Source organism: Macaca thibetana, chromosome X (genome assembly GCF_024542745.1).
Source record: "Macaca thibetana thibetana isolate TM-01 chromosome X, ASM2454274v1, whole genome shotgun sequence".
Lineage (NCBI taxonomy): Eukaryota > Metazoa > Chordata > Mammalia > Primates > Cercopithecidae > Macaca > Macaca thibetana.
The window spans coordinates 145746897-145767747 of record NC_065598.1 but is presented as its reverse complement, the minus strand read 5'-3'; the positions used below and the strand labels follow the sequence as shown (position 1 = coordinate 145767747).

Below are 20851 nucleotides of genomic sequence, written 5' to 3'. Positions count from 1 at the left end.
ACGTTTAGAATCAGCCTGATTTCTACTAGAGGAAGCCAGCTGGGATTCTGATAGGATTGCGTTAGATCAATTTCAGTATTGCCATCTCAACAATATTAACCCTTCCCATTCATGAACGTGGAATGTCTATTTCCTTAATATTTTGTACTTTTCCCCATGTAAGTTTTGCACTTATATTGTTCATCCCTAAATATTTTATTCTTTCTGATGTTATTGTAGATATTTAAGAGAATTGTTTTCTTAATTTCATATTGTTCGTGACTGGTATATAGCACTACTAGTTTTTGTATGTTAATCTTGTATACTGCAGCTGATGAATTCATTTTTTAGCAGTTTTATTTGGAGATTCTTTACGGTTATCTGTATACAAGATCATATCATCTACATATAGACATAGCTTTGTCTTCTCAATTTCAGTCTGGATGCTTTCTCTTTTTCTCTTGCCTAATTGCCCTGGCTAGAACTTCTAATACAATGATGAATAAACCCATGGGTTTTCCTAAACGTCCTATATCAGGTTGAGGAAGTTCCCTTCTACTCTTGTTTTTATCATGAAAGTGTTTGTCAAGGTTTTTGTGTCTATTGAGATGATCAAGTGTCTTTTTCCTTTTATTGATATGGTATTCCAGCTTCTTTTGAAAGCTGAAATCGTAGGATGCCCCACATATAAAACAGCAGGGGAGGCTGCTCTGGTTGAAGCAGTAAGGGAAGCTTGGGGCTACCAAGCTGGCTCAATGGCCTTTCCTTCCCATGTAGCCTTGGGCTCCACAGAAAACTGAGCTGGGAGCCAAGAACAGCAAGCAGTCCCCATGGCTCTCATCCAGAACTCCTTCTTGGGCATGGCTGAGTCAGCCAACTAAGCTCAGACCCTTGGCCTCGAGGAGCCCTGGTGGTCAGGGCTGGCTGATTACAAGTACTCAACCACTTTATCAAACAGTAGCTCGTCAGCATCCTGCAAATTGCCTATTTATCCTGGTCCAGGGCTTCAGAGCCAACTCCTCCTTATGCCTCCGGCCAGGAGGTTGATCTTGGGGCTTTGGAGTCCTTAACACTTGCGTCATTTTGATGGTATCATTCCACTAAATGTTAGCAGTTCAGATCTATGGTTACCACAAAGTTTGTACTTCTAAAACCTTGATAATCAACCAAAAAGTACAGAGGTTCAGTATCTCAAACAGATTGCAGACAGCCCACTGATTACTTTTTGGGAAGAGCGATTAAGAAACTTTATTACAGAAAATGAATGCATCCAACGTCCCCAAATACATTTGTGACAAGAACAGACACACAGAGACACAGACAATAGTCACTACATCACAGCCTTGTTCTTTCCGAAGGATAAAACGTCATTCAAGAATGGGGTGAGGTGGTTAGAGGGAGTAGGTACTATCCTTTCAAATGGAGGAAAAAAAAAAAAGCAACAGGTTGGCATCTTAAGAACACATATAGTGGGCCCAGAAATCAAGCTAAGCCTAAGCCTTAGGTAACATCATACCACTTACCGCATCTCAGAGAAACTAGGGCATTATTCCATTAGAGGAGCAATCTTGTGACAGTGTGAAAACATTGAGTAGTGATCTTGCTGCATCAGCTAATGGACCAAGTGGCCTCAACTTGATGGCCTCTTTAAAACTCAATGTTTGCCTAATCAAAGATCATTTGGCCAAACTGCTTCCCCACTTCTGCTTAGCTACTTTGGAAGCACAAAAGTTACCCCTTTCCATCCTTTGCCCTTCCCTGCTTGGTACATCTAGATACGAGATAGACAGGCACCACTTAACAAATCACTCCCTTTTGACTACAGGTTTCTCTTCCATATTTGACGAGGCTGGCAACAGCTCCCGAATCTTGGCCTAGCACATCATGAATTGGGAAGCAAAAGCTTTAGCTTAGAATGCCAAGTGACAAGGACATGGCTGAAGCAGGAGGGGCAATTCTGGAGCAAGCGCTTCTGGGCAAACCTCACAACCGAGTTTTTTAAATTAGTGGTCATTTTCTAGAACTAGAGCACACATTCAGGACAAACAGTTCTGATGGGAGAGGGAATGGCTATGAATACATAGATATCAGGCTGTGACCATGACCATAACTTGTACTCATCCAGGACCCGACAGGGTGGAGAGGACACCGCCTCCAGACATGCAAGTTTCTGAACAGTGAATTTTAAGAAAAAGCTTTCTCTTAAAATACCACAAAAACACTCCTGCGTGTCTCATAGCCTCAAACATACACACCCAAATATTAATGCTGGGCAATAGCAACACTCACCCACAACACAGTACTGTATCTTTCATTGCTACAGAAAGTAATGATGTATATACATATCAGCCTTCAAAATGGTAGTGTCACCGCTTGCTACTGTGGCCATCTCCCCACACCCCAACCTGGATAAAATGTTACACTACCCACTAATATATCTACTGACACACAAACCAAGCTTCTTCCAGTTTAACATTGAACATCAATCTACATTTCCAGTGAATGAGCTAAACTTTATGAGTAGGCCATTCAACTTTTCATGATACATTTAGTGCTTAGAAATGTTTGATTCCATTAGCCTGCCCCATAGCTCAGGTGGCCCAAGATGGAGCCTGTAATCTTCCCTGGGGTGTTTGGTGTTTTGAAGGAGTAAAGTAGGAGCAAAAAAATGGATACTGTCCCCTACCCCACCACCCCATCCCACATACCCTCAGTGGCATCCAGGAGACCAGCAGCAGGCTCAAGATCCCAAATGTTGGGCACCACAAATAATGTGGTATGTGCCAGAAGCACGGGGCGGGGGGCGGGGGGGAATAGGGGTGAACGAGAAAAAAAAAATCAGGCCTGAATTTTTGACACACCATACACTCTGAAATTGCTGTTTAGCAATACATTTGGCCCCACAAAATAGGGGGTAGAGGTGGGACAACAGTTAAACCTAGATAGCCTTAGTCCTAATCACCCACCTTCCTATACCTTGGAAGGCTACTGACCCTTGCCTATGTCCTTTTCTTAGCTCCTCCAGACTTCATCTGAATGCCACTCAGACACAAACAAAACCACACAGCAGCTTCAAGTAGCCCTCTCCATCTCAGCCCTAAGTGAGCTGGCCACTGAGTAATAAAAGAAGCTACCACATTTATAGGGAGGCCAGTCTCCAAATACAATGGAAAGGGGGTTTGTTCACTGCTGAGTCAGAAATTGACTGTTATAATAGAGAACAGTTTTAAAAATGTAATACTGTTTATTTAACTTCAAAAACATTTCAGCATTCTAAACATACAAAAAAAAATAACAGAACGTTGCAAATCATGTTTAAGTACAGGAGGTTCTTGAACTTTCATTGATGCAGTGGCTCTTTGCTTTGCTGACAATGAAGAGTTCTACAGTTTGTTTAAAAACAAAGTTTAAAAACTACCGCACTTAAAAAAAAAATTCTCATGCCAGCTGACCTCTCTGTCCACAGCTAAGATGGCAGCAGAATGCTATGTCACTATATACAGAAACAAGACAACCTGAAGCTAAATGGATGCCCCTGCAGAGTCAACAGGTCCAGCCTCACAGTGCACGCCCTGAGCTACAGCCCCTCCAAAAGGCATCTTCCCCACAGCCTCAACGCCGAGCAAGGAGCATCAAGAGTTTGTCTTGGTTGTTTTGTTCTTTTTACAAACTATAGATATATACAGTTGAAAACTCAGGATTTCTAGCCAATAACCATAGTTAACACCACCTTACAAATTAAAAAACAAAAGCCAGAAGCATCTTTAAATGCCTTGTCACACCCACAGCAAAGTGCACAGAGTGAGGAGAACACGAAGAGGGCCTTTTCATTTTAAAAATGTTTGGAAATATGTACAACTTTGATACAGTTTCAGGGTGCTCCAGACACCCATGGCCACTTCATGTAAACCAATGACAATTTCTAGAGCACTTTGAGAGACTACAATATGATCGTGATCAAATTTTGTAATTAAACCTAATGAGGGCAACAGACACTTCTCAAGTAAGAGATGAGTCAATTGCGGCGCCCCCTACTCTAAGTATTCACAAGGAGACAGATAAACAGTTTCTTTATTCATCCTCCTCCTCCTCCTCCTCCTCCTCCTCTTCCTCCTCCTCTTCTTCATCTTCCTCTTCCACCTTTTTCCGGGCAACTTTAGCAGGACCCTTTGCACCATCAAACTTTCCTTTTGACTTATAGTCAGCAACATCCTAGAGGAACAGGGACACATTTCAAATGAGTATGCGGCTGTTTTAACAGAAAGTAGAAACATGCAGTCTTCATCTCAGGTAAGAGGACAGGAATTGAAATCAAGTTAAGACAGTGCTGCTGCCATATATATTTGAAGTATGTTTCCATATATGAATTCGGTTCTTAGCCATTCGAATTTAAAAGGTAATGGGTGTTCAAGTGTCCTTCAAGTTACATTAGTAGCACTATCAAATCCTGTTATCGGTTTTTTTTCTCTTAAAGAGTAAGCAAAATTTTTCAAGCCTGAAGTTGTTCCCAAAACAAAGACCTGTCAAAAAAAAAAGCATGAACACCAGCACCCATAGCTACCTTGCAGGGGGATGGGCCCTTGAGTGCTATGCTAAGTACTCAGGCCAGCAAAGCTGCAACATGCCCTGCAACCTACTGATACCAGAGCCACTGCCTGTTCACCAGTCCAGGTTACCAGCCCCACCTTACCTTCTCATACTTCTCCTTCAGCTTTGCTGCCTTAGTGATGTAAGGCTGCTTTTCACTGTCATTTAAATTATTCCACATCTCACCCAGCTTTTTTGCCACATCTCCAATAGAGATGCCGGGGTTTGTGGATTTGATCTTGGGACGGAATTCTGAACAGAACAGGAAGAATCCAGACCTTGGAAGAATTACATAAATTACATGAGAAACCACAAAAATGTGAGTTTAAGTTGAAATCCCACATTCCTGAGTAGCACTCCCTCCTACCACTATGACTTCTCCCTAAAGTGAAGTAATCTATGATACCACATACAATGCTACACAGTTGTAGGTTCTCAAATGTATAAGGTTAGAAAAATATATGGTGCTAGGCCAGGCGCAGTGGCTCACGCTTGTAATTCCAGCACTTTGGGAGGCCGAGGCGGGCGGATCACCTGAGGTTCGGAGTTTCAGACCAGCCTGACCAACATGGAGAAACCCCGTCTCTGCTAAAAATATTAAAAAATTAGCCGGGCATGGTGGTGCATGCCTGTAATCCCAGCTACTCGGGAGGCTGAGGCAGGAGAATCACTTGAACCCAGGAGGCAGAGGTCGCAGTGAGCCGAGATCACACCTTGCACTCCAGCCTCAGCAACAAGAGCGAAACTGCATCTCAAATACATATATATATGTGTGTGTGTGTGTGTATGTGTGTATATATGCATATATAATATATACACACACACACACACACAGTACTGTCTCAGTCCTTCAATTACTGGGAAAGGCATAAAGAACATACTTCAAGGACCCTGACAACCAAAACTGGGGTGTCTCCTTCACAATGGAAAGGCCAATAGACAACCACTGTGAATGTGCACGCACAGCCCACAAACACCTCAGCCTTAACCACAGACAACGCTGGCACTGCATTGTAAAGCCCAAGTACAGAATGGTTTGCAGAGGTATCGCCATCTTTTAAGTATCTTTTAAAAAATATTTCATTTTGAAATGAAATACAGGACGACCAAAAAACCAAATCCTCCAAGCAGAAGAAAAGGTATTAGTTGTTATCCTGAATCCTATAGTCACTTACGGTGGCCTTTTGGGAGCATTAGGATCCTTCTTCTTCTTGCCTCCCTTAGCTGGTCCATAATCCTTCATTTCCCGATCATAGCGCACTTTATCTGCCTTTGCCATTTCATCAAATTTAGATTTCTCTTTCCCGGACATCGTCTGCAAAGAACAGGACTCGTTAAATCCCTCGATGCAGTGATATATACCTATTCAGTTTCTTGTGATTTAAGTGGCAGTTGCTAGAACCACTTGCAAAAGGGGGTAGGTAAAGGCCTGAAACCTGTGCAGGGCCTTAAAAAAATAAAAGCGCACACACACAAAATTCTTAAGCAAAATGATTCTAAGTAAAAGTAAAAGAGGAAGCAAGCAGCCATCTGGGAGAAACTCTGAAGGTAAGTAACCCCAAAGTGAGAAACCCAACTAAGACTAGTTTGAAGGGTACAAAAGAAAAATACCTTCCACCTCTCAGAGCACTTCTTGGAAAATTCTGCAAAATTAACAGGGACCTCTGGGTTTTTCTTCTTATGTTCTTCTCTGCACGTCTGCACAAAGAAGGCATAAGCAGACATCTTGCCCTTTGGTTTCTTCGGGTCACCTTTAGCCATCCTGACTGTGACAGAAGAGAAACAAAGAAATACAATGAGGAAAAGTAAGGAGGAATTGACAAGAACTACAAGATGTACCAAAGGCAGAGCAAAATTAAAACTACACTTGCTATTAGGAAGTCCCCTTCCCCCAGTGCCCGACACCAGTGGCAGAAGGCAGAGTGGGAAAGAAATCAGCTTCACTGTCGCTTGTCATTTAACTTTTGACCAGCACGAAGCGCGCTGGTTTGCGAGTTACTTCTCAAGAGCGATCAAGTTCTTCAAATGGAGCCGACCCAAGTAGGGTACTCAGCGTTACGTTTACAGAACTGCTGCGTTTTGGAAACTACAATCACAAAGTGGGAAGGGCACAGAGAGGACACATTTGGTGGGGGTGATGGAAGCTTGAAATCTATGACTGAAGACTATCTGGTCATCTACTGTTACGCAATTAAAAACAACAACTCTTACCACTGCTGAACACAAGACCAAAGCAGGAGAACTGTATGTAGGGGATATCTGAAATCGTCACTATTGTTGATGCGTTTTGGCTTATTAAAAAATGGCTTTACAACACGGGAGATGTGGAAAGTGAGCAGGTATCCCCGTATTATTAGTTCAATTCATCACTTCATCACTATCTAAAGGGGGAGGGTGTATCAAAAGGGCTAGTCGTGCTCATCTGTAACCCGGAACGCAGGTCCAGCCCAGAACACTTTCTCCAAAGTTTCCAAATAAAAATGCAGCTGCGGCATGTCATCGTCCCTGTCCCACCCCCCAGCTTCCCGCCATCTTTTCCTTTTCCCACACCCAAGGTCATCATGTAAAACTAAAGCGCTCCCCTTGGCAGCAGCCGCCCGCGAGGCTGCCCAACAGAGCCCCGCAGCGGCGGCCCGGGCGGGGCGGGACTGGGAGCCGGGGAGTCCCGGCCGGCAGCAGGCAGCCCGCCTCGGCCCCCGCGCCGGGTCACCGGGACACCCGTAATTCACCTTCCATTTTGTCAAAAGCCTCCTGATGAAAGAAAGTGCCCCTGAAATCCGCCGCTGTCATCCCCGGGGAACGCGCGGGGCCGGGGGCGGCGGCGGTGGTGGCGCGCGGGGGGTGTGCGGCCGGGCCGGCGGCAGCCGCGGCACTGGTGGCGGCGTCCGCCGCGCCTCGGAGTCCCACTCGCTAAAATGGCTGATCCGCGCGCGGCCGGCGCGGGAGGCGGCGACGGCGGCGAACAAAGCGGCCCGGGCCCCGCCGCCGCCGCCCGCCCGTCGGCCCCCACCCCGCCCCGCCCCGCCCCGCCCGGGCCGCCCGGGGGCTCGGGGGCCGGGGCCGGACCTCCCCGCCCCCCGGCGCGGGGCGCACTCCTCGGGATAACAAAGGCGCCCGTGCAGCCATGACGCTCGGCCGCTCCAGGGCCCGCGGCGGCGCCCCCGGCCCTCCGCGCCGCCCGCCCCTGGCCGCGGGCGCCGGGGCCGAGGCCGGAGCCCGCCGGGCGCCCCGCCGCCCGCTCCGCCTGCCTCCCCTGCCCTCGCCGGAGGCCAGCGCCGTGCCAGCCATGTTAGCGGCGGCGGCGGCGGCGCCCGGCGGGCGGGAGGCGAGCGCGGGGCGGCCGGCCCGCGCCCCTCCGGGCCGCCGGGCGCTCCGCGACGGCCATGTTAACGCAGAGCCAGCGGCGTAGCCTGCGGGCCCGCGCGGCACCGGGCCGAGCCCAGGAGCGAAGTTTGCCCGCGCGGCGGCCCCCAGCCGCGGCGGGCACCGGCCGCCCGCCCCCCAGCGGAGTCCGTCGCGGGCCGGGAAGCTCCCGGCCCCCTTCCCGCTGCCGCCGCCCAGCGTCGGGACGCGCGCCGCCCGAGCCCATGAGCCCACAGCCCGCAGCCGCCCCTCTGCTCGCCCCGCCGCCGCAGCCGCAGCTGCCCGAACATCTGGCCTCGGGGACCCTGGGTTCCCGGCTGCGGCCCCTGGGGCCGCCACGGGCTGGCGCCCGCCGAGGGGACCGACCCCCGAAAGCAGGGAGCTTGGGGAACGCGTTGGAAAAGTTGAAACACCTGAATTGCCTCTTCCTTCCCGGCCGCCTAGCAGGAGGGAAGGTGGAGGGGGCGGGAAGGGAGCGGGGAGTAGAGGCAGGGGGAGGCAGCGGCAGGGCGCGCTCGCGGCGGCGCGGGCCGGAAAGTTGTGCGGGCGCTGCGGCGGCGGCGGCGGCGGCGGGAGCGGGCGGTGCGAGACGTACCTGTATTGTTCGCTAGTCTGGGCAGCGCAGGGCACGACGCGCGGCTCAGCGCTCCCCAGCCTCGCGCTAGCTGCCTCCACGAGAGCCGCCTGATTGGCCAGCGGGCTCTGCCGTTTAAAACAGCCTCCTCGCCTGGCCATTGGCTGCGGGCCTCATGCATATTAAGCAGGCGCGGACGCCCATTGGGCGCGGCTGCTGGGATCATTCATTCAAACAGAACGACCCGCCGGCGCCGGCTACGGAGGCCAAACAGGGAAAGACCTAGTCTCGCCTGCCCGCCCCGCCCACCTCGCCAGCCCCCTCCGCGGACAGAGCTGGGATCGCCAAGGGCTTTGAAGAGGTGGCCCTGCGATTCCCAGAGGCCTCGGCCTCTGGCGTGGGAAGGTGAAGTCCAGCGCCTTTGCGCTGCCCTCTGCTCCCGCCGCACCGCGGCCTGGGCGCCCCTGGCCTCCAGTCAGCTCCCCTGCCCGGGGAAACACCTCCGGGCCCACCACGGAGGAACGATGGTAGACCACCTCTACCCGGTTCGGCTGCGGCGCCGCGAGAGAAACGCGGCTGCAGCTCGCTCCTCGATGCCTGGCGGAGGGCAGCTGCTTCCTCGCCAAGACCTCGGGATTTGGCCCTCGGATCCCGCTGCCCACCCGAAAGGCACCTGATTCCGCTTCTGCGGATCGTGCTCAACTAGGCTCTTTCCACTAAATGCCAGAAAGTCTTTATTTGCGCCCGAAATTGCGGAACCGACGGGCTAAAAGAGGAAAACAAAATTTGGCAAGAGCAGAGAATTTGTGAGAAATTGTAGTTTTGTGGGCAAAGAATAATACTTTTCTTCTTACCCTCTTCTCTGCCTCGGTTCAGGCCCTCATTCCCTCTACTCTCCTGACACACCCTAGAGCGAAGAATTAAAGCTTCGCGAATGAATGAGCGAATGAATGAATGAATGGGATTTGACTTGATCTCCACTTTGCCACTAGCTGGTGGTATGACCTTGAGCTAGTCACTTCTTTGGGGATTCAGGCAATGTTTTTCAAAGTGTAGGAGCCTCAGTGTCACATCTGTAAGGGATGTTCTGAAATTAGTGGGGCCTGTGCCTGGATGACTGGCAGGTGTTGCTGGAATTCAATAAGAGGAAGAAACGGCCAGGGATACTAAATATCCTACATCGCATATGACAGTCCCACGCAAGGAAGAAATATTCCACTTCAAATACAAGTATCAGCCCTATTTGGAAAGAAAGTATCTGAGGACCCTTGCCTGGAAAGAATGAAAGGGTGAGAAAAAGAGCAGTTTAAAGATTGAAGGTTGGAGAAAATAATGCAAAGGAAGAGATGTCATGAGTTTGGTTTTTCTTTTCTTTGAAAGGCCAAGAAATCCAGCTATTTATGAGTCCTATATTCAGAAATAAGCCCCACCAGAACATGAATTTTCCATAAGGCCACCTCATCCATCCCTCTATCCTGTTAGAACCAGCTGAGTGGTTGCCTGCCTTCTGCTTGCATACCACCAGTCATAGGGAGCTTACCATCTTCCTTCATGGCAGTTCCTTCCATCTTCAGCCACCTCTGAGCCTTAAGGTCAACATCGCCTCATAGGGTAATCCCTCACACTTCATAGAGTTCATGGCAGGCCAGGCCTTTTCTCCAGACAGCCCCTCCCTGCTCCTTCTACAACCAGGTTCCCAGGGCCTGACCTGCCCGAGCCACTCCCTCTTCTCCTGTCTCCACAAGGCCTAGAGGGGAGCAGGGTTTCCACAAGCGATCTGACCAATACCTGCCCTCTGCCAGAGCACCCTAGCCTCTCAAGGTTGCCAGGCCTTTCTAGACCAGGGATCCAAGTTGGGGTCCAGCTACTGCCCAGCAACTGCCCACCGTGGCAAGTGACACTTGGCACAGTTGGCAGGCACCATGGTGGGGGAATCAGAGTGGTGCGCCCTTGGATGGATGACAAGGGTCACACAAGCCCATGCCAACTCACAAGCAGCACATGTATGCTCGTACTCATGTATGGGTACACCCAGGGCATTCCCAGAGGCAGCAGCTTCAAGGACAAACCAGAGAAATAAGAGCATCTCCCAACCTAAACTGGCACCCAGATACCACCCTCAAGACCCATGCTTCCCCACCCCACTGCCCCAAAGCTGCCCATTGATCATCTATTTCTCCCCACATACTTCGAATGATGAAAGGATTGCGCTTACGCGCAGGAAGTATTTCCATCCTTTGCATAGGAAATATTTCGATCTCTGCTCTCGAGAAAGCTACCTCTTATATGGAGTTGAAGCACTTGGTCTGAAGCTAAACTCCAAACTGGTCATTGTCAGAACATGAACTCATAGAACATGACTATGACATCGCTGAGTGACAGAGATCCAAGATGGCTCCCTGCTCCTCCCCATCCCCCCAGCCGCCTACCCACCAATGGAGGTTCCTCACAGCCAGATTTTCTCCTTAATACCCACCTATGTGCGGCAACATGCCTGAGCAGGGCCTGTGGCCCAGTGGGCTCCTGCCTCAGCAGAAACTTTCATGTACATGTATTGCATGTCTACTAATAAGTAACAGAAGGGAGATGAGATGGAGTGGGAGGTAAGGCTGGAAGAAAGGGACAAGATAGAGGCTTTGGGCTCTGTCACTGACTTCCTGGCATGCCTTTTCACCTGTCACCTGAGGGCTCCGAGCTTTAGTGTCCTCTATCAAAGGAGATTCCACCTGTCTCATCCACCCAGACCACTGCCAGTCTTGGTGGTGAGGGAGACTGAATGAAAACAGTCTGCTTGTCACCAAAGGCCAACCAGGAGAGGCCTAAAGACTAGTTTGGAAGGTGTAAAAAAAAAAAAAAAAAAAAAAAAAAAAAAAGAAAAGAAAAAGTGACAGAAAGCCAGGGATGCCTGGGCACACCCTGGACTCAGGGAGCCCAAGGCAGGCTGCCTTCTCTGCAGCAAAGCTCAATGCCCGTTGGCTTGAGGGTACCTCCAGCAGCAGCACCCAGGTCAGCGTGCGAGGGCTTGAGGGAAGGAAGGATACTCTAGGCCTCTGCCCTGGCCCTACCTGGAAACAGGCAAAGTCCATCCACATAGGAGAACCTCAAACCAGAATCCCTTAAGCTGCTTGGCTGCCTAGAGAAGTTACGAAAACATTAGAAGTAAATAAGAAATGGGATGAAATGTGGCAAATGCTATTTAAAGAGGTTTTCAGTCCCTGTCAGTTCAAGGCCCCTAAAAGACTAAGGGAAATCCTCATCATTCAACAAAGATGAAACCCTGGTCCCCTGGCCCACCCCCTACCCACTCCACCCACCCTCCCATAGTCCCCAAAGTCTTCATTTGGGTACCTTGGGCCAGCCCAGCCTCCTTTTAAGAATCATGCCTGGCCAGGCACGGTGGGTCACACCTGTAATCCCAGCACTTTGGGAGGCCGAGGTGGATGGATCACCTGAGGTCAAGAGTTCGAGACCGGCCTGGCCAACATGGCGAAACCCCATCTCTACTAAAAATACAAAAATTAGCTGGGCGTGGTGGCAGGCACCTGTAATCCTGGCTACTCAGGAGGCTGAGGCAGAGAATTGCTTGAACCCAGGAGGCAGAGGTTGCAGTGAGCCAAGATCGCACCACTGCACTCCAGCTTGTATGACAGAGTGAGATTCCATCTTGGGGGGCGGGCGGAAGAATCACACCTATAATCCCAGCACTTTGGGAGGCCAAGGCAGGAGGATCACCTGAGGCCAGGAGTTTGAGACCAGCCTGGGAAACATAGTGAGACCCCCATCTAAAAAAATCAATGGAAGTGTAGCCAGAGTGGATATTGGGGGGGGGGGGGGGTGGGGGTGGAATGGGATTGTTGAATAATTTAAAATATATTAAGGGAAGCCAGATGTAGTGGCACCCACTTGTAGTCTCAGCTACTTGAGAGGCTGAAGTGGGAGGACTGGTTGAGCCCAGGAGCTCAAGACCAGCCTGGGCAACACAGTGCGATCTCATCTCAAATATATATCTATATATCTGTGTGTGTGTGTGTATATATATGTATATGTATATATGTATGTTTATATATGTGCATATATTTATATGTGTATATGTATTTTATATATGTATATATATTTGTATATATTTATATATGTGTATATATTTTTTATATATGTATATATATTTATGTGTGTGTGTGTGTGCATATATGTGTGTGTATATATATCCCAGATGCAGTGGCTTACATCTGTAATCCCAGCAGTTTGGGAGGCTGAAGCGGGAGGATCACTTGAGGCCAGGAGTTCCAGACCAGCCTGGGCAATATGGTGAGACCTTGTCTCAAAACAAAGAAATAATCTGGACGAGGTGGTTCATGCCTGTAATCCTAGCACTTTGGGAGGCCGAGGTGGGGAGGCTGAAGGACGAGAATCGCTTGAACCCAGGAGGCGGAGGTTGCAGTGAGTCGAGATCATGCCACTGCACTCCAGCCTGGGGTAGAGTGAGACTCTGTCTCCAAAAACAAACAAGCAAAACAAAACAACAACAACACAACAAAAACCGAAGAAATAAAATAAAATTGTGTATATAAGCATTAAGGGAACTTGCTGTGAAGACCCTACAATGAAACAAGATTTTTCAATATGGCATCTAGGAACCTTTGTAAATTCGGAGTCCTTGTAAGTGCAGATCTTCAGGGATAGGGAGTCTTTACTGGCTTCCAGGCCTTCTCAGGAACCCTGCCGCACACCGCTTAGCCTCCTGTGAACTACTTCACCACCAGGTGCCTCCCCTCGCCCCTCCCTGTTACCACACCCCTGGTCACCTCCTCTCCCCATCTGCTCTTTGGTGGAAATTGCATTCCAGCTCTACTTGTTTTTCCCGTAGAGGGGAAAACCTTCTCAGAGGTGGTTCTCTATTAGAATGGATCCGTAGAGCTGCACCGCTGGGAAGACTCTTCCAGGCCCTCCAACCCAGCCTCCTCGTGACACAGAGGGCCCAGCGGCCTGGAGATTTGCCCAAGTCCCCACATGGGTCAGTGGCTGAGCCAGGGCGGGAACTCTGGTCTCTTGACCTTTACTAAGTGCCACATTTGTCCTCTCTTGATAGCTTAGCTCCACTGTGGGTGCCGCGGCCTTTGGTGAGCTGGCGAGAGCAGCCAGCGCCCTCCAGAAGAGGTTTTCTGGTTCCAAACAGCGGCGAGAGAGACCCGCGGGGAACCCGGCGGCTGAAACCGGCCTCCACTACCTCTCCTGCCCACATCGCACAGTTCAGGCCGCGGGTGCCTAGAGCCCCGACGGCGCCTCGGGCCCCAGGCGGCGCGCCCACCACCACGCCGGGGTACCTTTTTTTTTTTTTTTTTTTTTTTTTTGAGACGGAGTCTTGCTCTGTCACCCAGGCTGGAGTGCAATGGTGCGATCTTGGCTCGTTGCAACCTCCACCTCCCAAGTTCAAGCGATTCTCCTGCCTCAGCCTCTCGAGTAGCCACCACGTCCAGCTAATTTTTGTATTTTTAGTAGAGACAGGATTTCACCATGTTGACCAGGCTGGTTTGAACTCCTGGCCTCGTGATCCGCCCGCCTCGGCCTCTCAAAGCGCTGGGATTACAGGTGTGAGCCACCGCGCCCGGCCTAATTTTTGTATTTTTAGTAGAGACGGAGTTTCGCCATGTTGGCCAGGCTGGTCTCGAACTCCTGACCTCAGGTGATCCACCCACTTCGGCCTTCTAAAGTGCCAGGATTACAGGCGTGAGCCACGGCGCCGGACCGGGCGTCTGCATTTCACCAGATGGCTGCAAGTCCGTTGCCACTCCCGACTTCCCTCACCCCCTCCCCACCAGACCCCCAAGGCGGCCGGGACGGTGGGAAAGGAGCCACCGGGGCGGCTCCCTCCCACAGCACTGCTCTTGCCCAGGGCTGGGACAAACAGGCCGCCGAGTCAGCAAGAGAAAGGAGCGCGCGGAAGCCAGGGCTGATCAGAATGACGCAGGCCTCTTTAGCAGCACCAGCGCCACCACGTCCCTGCTCCGGGCTCCTTTCATATTGAATGAAAAGTGGGAAGTGGGTCAGTGACCAAAGGATTTCCTACTTTTTACTCTCCACGCCAGTGCCTTGTGGGAATACAATCCTAATCTACAAAAGCCCATCAAGGGCCAGTGACGTTCCAGGCCGGCCGGGGCCTGTGGGGAAGATGGAGATGAAACTGAAGGGCCCTTGACCTTCTAGGCACCGGTCTCCCTCAGAGGAGGGGAAGGGAGCAGAAGGGAGGGGACGCTCCAATGGGATATCTCCCACCGGCCACCGCATTACCGAACAGCCCTGCCTTGTCCCGCCTTGAAGTCTTCACCATGCTGCTGGGTTACCCAGTCTAGATTTTCACCTCCAAGCCCCATCCCATCCAGAAGGCCTGCACATGCAGCAGGCTGTAGTCCCCACCCTCCACCCACACAGTTTCCGACTGGCTAGTGACTGAGGCCCTTCTGTATCTACCCCCTGTAATGTGTAATGTAAAGGTACAAGCTGTTTCTCTTTACCTGAACCGAAAGGATTCCTGCGGTGGGGAGAGGAGGAGCCACTCTCTAAATGGGATTGCAGTTGCCATTTTTATTTATTTATCTATTTATTTATTTATTTATTTATTTATTTATTTATTTATTTTTGAGACAGAGTCTCGCTCCTGTTGCCCAGGCTGGAGTGCAATAGCAGCAATCTTTGCTCACTGCAACCTCCGCCTCCCGGGTTCAGGCGATTCTCCTGTCTCAGCCTCCCAAATAGCTGAGATTATGGAAGTGTGCCACCACGCCTGGCTAATTTTTATATTTTCAGTAGAGGCAGGGTTTCTCCACATTGACCAGGCTGGTCTCGAACTCCTGACCTCAAGTGATTCGCCTGCCTCGGCTTCCCAAAGTGGTGGGATTACAGGCATGAGCCACCACGCCCGGACTATTTTTTGTTTTTGAGATGGAGTTTCACTCTTGTTGCCCAGGCTGGAGTGCAATGGTATGATCTTGGCTCACTTCAACCTCTTGCTTCCTGGGTTCAAGCGATTCTCCTGCCTCAGCCTCCTGGGTAGCTGGGACTACAGGCACCTGCCACCATGCCCAGTTCATTTCCTATTTTTCGGAGAGACAGGGTTTCTCCGTGTTGGTCAGGCTAGTCTCGAACTCTGGAGCTCCGGTGATCCACCCGCCTCGGCCTCCCAAAGTGCTGGGATTACAGGTGTGAACCACCATGCCTGGCCTGCAGTTGCCATTTTTAATTCTGTTTTTTTTTTTTTTTTTTGAGACGGAGTCTCACACTGTCGCCCAGACTGGAATGCAGTGTCGCAGTCTCGGCTCACTGCAACCTCCGCCTCCTGGGTTCAAGCAATTCTTCTGCTTTAGCCTCCAGAATAGCTGAGATTATAGGCGCCCACCACCAAGCCCGGCTAATTTTTTTTTTTTTTTTTTTTTTTTTTGTATTTTTAGTAGAGACGGGATTTTACCACGTTAGTCAGGCTGGTCTCAAACTCCTAACCTCGTGATCTGCAACAGTTGCCATTTTTAAAATGCTCCTCATTCCCTCTTTCTGGGCCTGATTCCTTTTTTTGTTTTGTTTTGTTTTTGTTTCCCTTTTTTGGAGAAGGAGTCTCCCTCTGTCTCCTATGCTGGAGTGCAATGGCATGATCTCACTCACTGCAACCTCCACCTCCTGGGTTCAAGTGATTCTCCTGCCTCAGCCTCCCGAGTAGCTGGGATTACAGGCATCCGCCACCACACCCTAATACTTTTTGTATTTTTAGTAGAGATGGGGTTTCTCCATGTTGGTCAGGCTGGTCTCGAACTCCTGACCTCAGGTGATCCACCGCCTCGGCCTCCCAAAGTGCTGGGATTACAGGCATGAGCCACTGCGCTCCACCTGGGCCTGGTTGTTATCAATAAAAGGGGAGCAGGAACTGCTCTCTGTGGTCTCTTACAGCATCAACTTTCCTTTTTTTTTTTTTTTTTTTTTGAGATGGAGTCTGGCTCTGTCGCCCAGGATAGAGTGCAGTGGTGCGATCTCAGCTCACTGCAACCTCCACCTCCCAGGTTCAAGCAATTCTCCTGCCTCAGCCTCCTGAGTAGCTGGGATTACAGATGCCCACCACCACACTAGGCTAATTTTTGTATTTTTAGTAGAGTTGGGGTTTCACCATGTTGGCCAGGCTGGTCTCGATCTCCTGACCTCAGGTGATCCACCTGCCTCGGCCTCCCAAAGTGCTGGTATTACAGGTGTGAGACACTGCACCAGCCGCATCAACATTCTTCACATTGCTGGTGGGGCTTCACAAAGGTACCCCCAAGGCAACATGCCAGTCCTGCCTCCGCCCACCTCCCTCCTCCCCCCCACCAAAATAAACCCCACAAACAGCAAACAATTCTGAAAGGTGGCCTTGCAAAGGTCCTTTATGTGTGACTCTAAAAAGGATGGCATTTGTCATGACCATGAGTGTCAGTCCCTCTTCCCCAATTTCACTCTGCCCTGGGCACAGTAGTCAGACGGGTCCTGCTAAATCAAACCTTGTCCCTCCTCAGGGGGCTGGGATGAAGGAAGTCCGGAGTGGACCCGGGGCACAGCTATCTGGTGAAATGCAGATGCCTCGCCCTGGGGCCCGAGGTGCTCTGGGGACACAGAGGCAGGGCTCAGGACACTTTGGGGGCTCCCCATCTCCTCAGGGGAAGCCCCCATCTTTCCAATGGCCCTCAAGGGTTTGCACAGGTTGCCCTCCCCTCTCCGCCACCACCCAGCACACACACGTGATTCTCTCTCTCCTCACCCTGCTGTCAACCTCACTCAGGAACAGCCACCTCAGGACCTTGCTACCTACCTTGCTGCTTGCTCTGCCCTCTACCTGGGACACTCTCCCACACATCTACCAGGATCCTGCCCTCACCTCCCTTCCATCTTTGCTCAAATGTGTCACCTTCCCTGAGCACCCTACTGCGAATCAAAATCCCCAGCTCCACATTGCCTGCCTCTCTTTTGCTTGCTTGGTTTTTCCACACCCAATTCACGCCCGCTGTGGTACAGCACCTTCACACTGGCTCCCCAGGAGACAGTGAGCGCCATGAGGGCAAGGACCTCAGTCTGCTGTTTTCCACTGTGTCCCCCTATGTGGCACAGAACAGGCATTCCATTATAATTTGTTGAACAAGTGAATGTGTTTTCCATTGACCTTGACCACTCCTTTACCATGTTCTAAGTAGGCCCCAACGCAAGAGGACTTCCACAGATTCCCAAGGCAGACTCCCCACCCTCAAGAAACTTGCAATAGAGGGAGGGCAGACACACCTGCAATGGAGTGTGCATGAAATAAATGCCAATGCCAAATAGAGGGACAAGCAGGCAGAGCCAGCAAAGGCTGAGAGGAAGGCTTTATGTCTGATTGTGGGTGGCGTGGGGTCCGGAAAGGCTGTATGAACAAAAGAGGTAATTTTGAAATAGATGCAGAGAGTTAGTGAGGTTTCCATGGGCAGTAAATGAGCCAATTACCCCAGGCTGTGGGCAAGTTTACTGTGAACTGGTGGGAGGACCCGAAGGCTGGGATGTCAGGGGAGGGGTGCAGTGAGAGCTGCTCTGGGGACATAGAGGTGGGGCACAGCCTGGACAGACCAAGGCTGTTCATGGCAGAGGTTGTCATCCACTGCTTCTCACCAGCAGGCAATGGGAAGCCATAACAGGATTTTTCTTTGGGAGAGACAGGATCTCAGGCTGGGCACGGTGGTTCATGCCTATAATCCCAGCACTTTGGGAGGCTGAAGTGGGTGGATCACTTGAGGTCAGGAGTTGGAGACCAGCCTGGCCAACATGGTAAAACTCTGTCTCTACCAAAAACGCAAAAATTAGTTGGGTGTGGTGGCTTGCGCCTGTAATCTCGGGTACTCAGGAGGCTCAGGCATGAGACTCGTTTGAACCCGGGAGGCAGAGATTGCAGTGAGCCAAGATCACATCACTGCACTCCAGCCTGGGTGACAGAGCAAGACTCCAACTCAAAAATAAATAAATACACCAACAAATAAAAATAATAAAAAGGTGGCCAGGTGCCGTGGCTCACACCTGTAATCCCAGCACTTTGGGAGGCCGAGGCGGGCGGATCACCTGAGGTTGGGAGTTCGAGACCAGCCTGAACAACATGAAGAAACTGTCTCTACTAAAAATACAAAATTAGCCAGGCGTGGTGGTGCATGCCTGTAATCCCAACTACTCGGGAGGCTGAGGTAGGAGAATCGCTTGAACCCAGGAGGCAGAGGTTGCAGTGAGCAGAGATCGTGTCATTGCACTCCAGCCTGGGCAACAAGAGTGAAACTCCATCTCAAAATAATAATAATAATAAAGAGACAGGATATCGCTGTGTTGCCCAGCCTGCAGTGCAGTGGTATGATCATAGCTCACTGCAGCCTCCCACTCCCAGGCTCAAGAGATCCTCCCGCATAGCTGGGACCACAGGTATGCCCGGCTTTGTTTTTTTTTTTTTTTTTAATCAGCTGAATTTAAGACTCTTCTTTTTTTTAACTTTGAAGTTCAGGGGTACACGTGTAGCTTTGTTACATAGGTAAACTTGTGTCATGAGGGTTTGTTGTACAGATTATTTTCATCACTGAGGAATTAAGCCTAGTACCCATTACTTATTTTTCCTGTTTCTCTCCCTCCTCCTGCTCTCCACCCTCCAGTAGGCCCCAGTGTGTGCTGTTTTCCACTTTGTGTCCACGTGTTCTCATCATTTAGCTCCCACTTACATGTGAGAACCTGCAGAGTTTGGTTTTTGGTTCCTGTGTTAGTTTACTAAGGATAAGGGCCTCCAGCTCCATCTATGTCCCTGCAAAGGACAAGATCTCATTCTTGTCTGTGGCTGCATAGTATTCCATTGTGTATAGGTACCACATTTTCTTTTCTTTCTTTTTTTTTTTTTTTTTTTTTTTTTTTTTTTTTTGAGACAGAGTCTCACTCTTTTACCCAGGCTGGAGTGCAGTGGCGAGTTCTTGGCTCACTGCAAGCTCCACCTCCCGAGTTCACGACATTCTCCTGCCTCAGCCTCCCGAGTAGCTGGGACTACAGGCGCCCGCCACCTTGCCCAGCTAATTTTTTGTATTTTTAGTAGAGACGGGGTTTCACCGTGTTAGCCAGGATGGTCTCGTTCTCCTGACCTCGTGATCCACCTGCTTCGGCTTCCCAAAGTGCTGAGATTACAGGGGTGAGCCACCGCGCCCGGCCCATGACGGGATTTTGAGTAAGGATGTGACCCAGTCAAGACTATATTTGAGAAAACTCTCCCTGCTGCTGTAGGGGATGGGCCAGAGGCCAGAGATCCTTTAGGAGAGGTTGCAGGCCAAAGCTCGTGTGGGCTTAGATTTGGGATATTGGTAGTGAGGGTGGGGAAAAGTAACTGAATTTTTACCCCACCTACCTCCCAGTCACCCTCCAGCCAATAGCAAGCATGACCTTTCTTCAAATTGTAATTCTGAGCATCATGTCAGTTTTCCAATGGCTTCTCCTCTCACTGCGGTAAGGATCCCAGACACGGCCCTTCCCGTCTCTGTAGCCTCCTGTTCACCTTTTTTTTTTGAGATGGAGTCTCGCTTTGCCGCCCAGGCTGGAGTACAGTGGTGCGATTTCGGCTCACTGCAACCTCTGCCTCCTGGGTTCAAGCAATTCTCCTGCCTGAGCTTCCCAAGTAGCCGGGATTACAGGTGGGCGCCACCATGGCCAGCTAATTTTGTATCTTTTGTAAAGACAGGATTTTGCCATGTTGGACAGGCTGGTCTCGAACTGCTGACCTCAGGTGATCCACCTGCCTCGGCCTCCCAAAGTGCTGGAATTACTGCACGTGGCCTCTTTTTCACTCTTTTTTTTAGACTGAATCTCGCTCTGTCTCTAGGCTGACTTGCAGTGGCACAATCTCAGCTCACTGCCACCTCCACCTCCTTGGTTCAAGCGATTCTCCCACCTCAGCCTCCCGAGTAGCTGGAATTACACCACGCCCAGCTAATTCTTGTATTTTTAGTAGAGACAGGGTTTCACCATGTTGGCCAGGATGGCCTTGATCTCTTGACCTCCTGATCCTCCCGCCTTAGCCTCTCAAAGTGCTGGGATTACAGGCACGAGCCACCGCACCCAGCCTCTTTTTCACTCTAAATACCAACTCGGCCTTCTCTCCTTTCCCTCATTGGGGGCGCATACCTGCTGTTCCCACTGCCTCAGAACCTCTCCCTCCTCTCTTATGCCTAAACAAGTACCACTCACCCTCCGGACCTCAGCCCAGTCCCCAACACCTTCCTTGGGAGACTCCCCGACTTCTGGCCTACATTTTCCTTTCTCCCTCTGGTCCTCTTTGTGGTGCTTCTCACAGCCACAGCC

The 20851-nt window shown here is 50.6% G+C and overlaps 2 protein-coding genes across 4 annotated transcripts in view; one reads left to right on the top strand and one right to left on the bottom strand.

The window, feature by feature from the left end:
* Positions 1-1197: 1197 nt before the first annotated feature.
* On the bottom strand, positions 1198-10828 carry HMGB3 (high mobility group box 3). Of its 3 annotated transcripts, none has more exons than XM_050775387.1 (5): positions 10692-10828; positions 6178-6332; positions 5742-5881; positions 4670-4844; positions 1198-4191 (listed from the first exon to the last, which is right to left on the bottom strand). In XM_050775387.1, the coding sequence occupies exons 1-5, from the start codon at positions 10744-10746 to the stop codon at positions 4051-4053; spliced, it is 666 nt and encodes a 221-aa protein (XP_050631344.1). In that variant the 5' UTR covers positions 10747-10828; the 3' UTR covers positions 1198-4050. The 3 variants fall into 3 exon arrangements, with proteins under 3 accessions (XP_050631344.1, XP_050631345.1, XP_050631343.1); XM_050775388.1 differs by lacking the exon at positions 10692-10828 and adding an exon at positions 8525-8620; XM_050775386.1 differs by lacking the exon at positions 10692-10828 and adding an exon at positions 7296-7511.
* Positions 4542-20851, top strand: part of CD99L2 (CD99 molecule like 2) — a 210489-nt gene continuing 194179 nt past the window's right edge. Inside the window, exon 1 of the mRNA XM_050775374.1 lies at positions 4542-4551. The gene's annotated coding sequence lies outside the window, so the exon portion shown is untranslated. The remainder of the gene's footprint in view (positions 4552-20851) is intronic.

What these genes read in the sequence shown, in the direction of transcription:
- HMGB3 (XM_050775386.1), bottom strand. Translation starts at nt 7,356, where the DNA reads ATGACAGCGGCGGATTTCAGGGGCACTTTCTTTCATCAGGAGGCTTTT. An exon ending in GGCTTTTGACAAAATGGAAG is followed by an intron (nt 6,333 to 7,295) that starts GTGAATTACGGG and finishes CTTCTGTCACAG; the next exon opens with TCAGGATGGCTAAAGGTGAC. An exon ending in AGTGCTCTGAGAGGTGGAAG is followed by an intron (nt 5,882 to 6,177) that starts GTATTTTTCTTT and finishes TGTTCTTTGCAG; the next exon opens with ACGATGTCCGGGAAAGAGAA.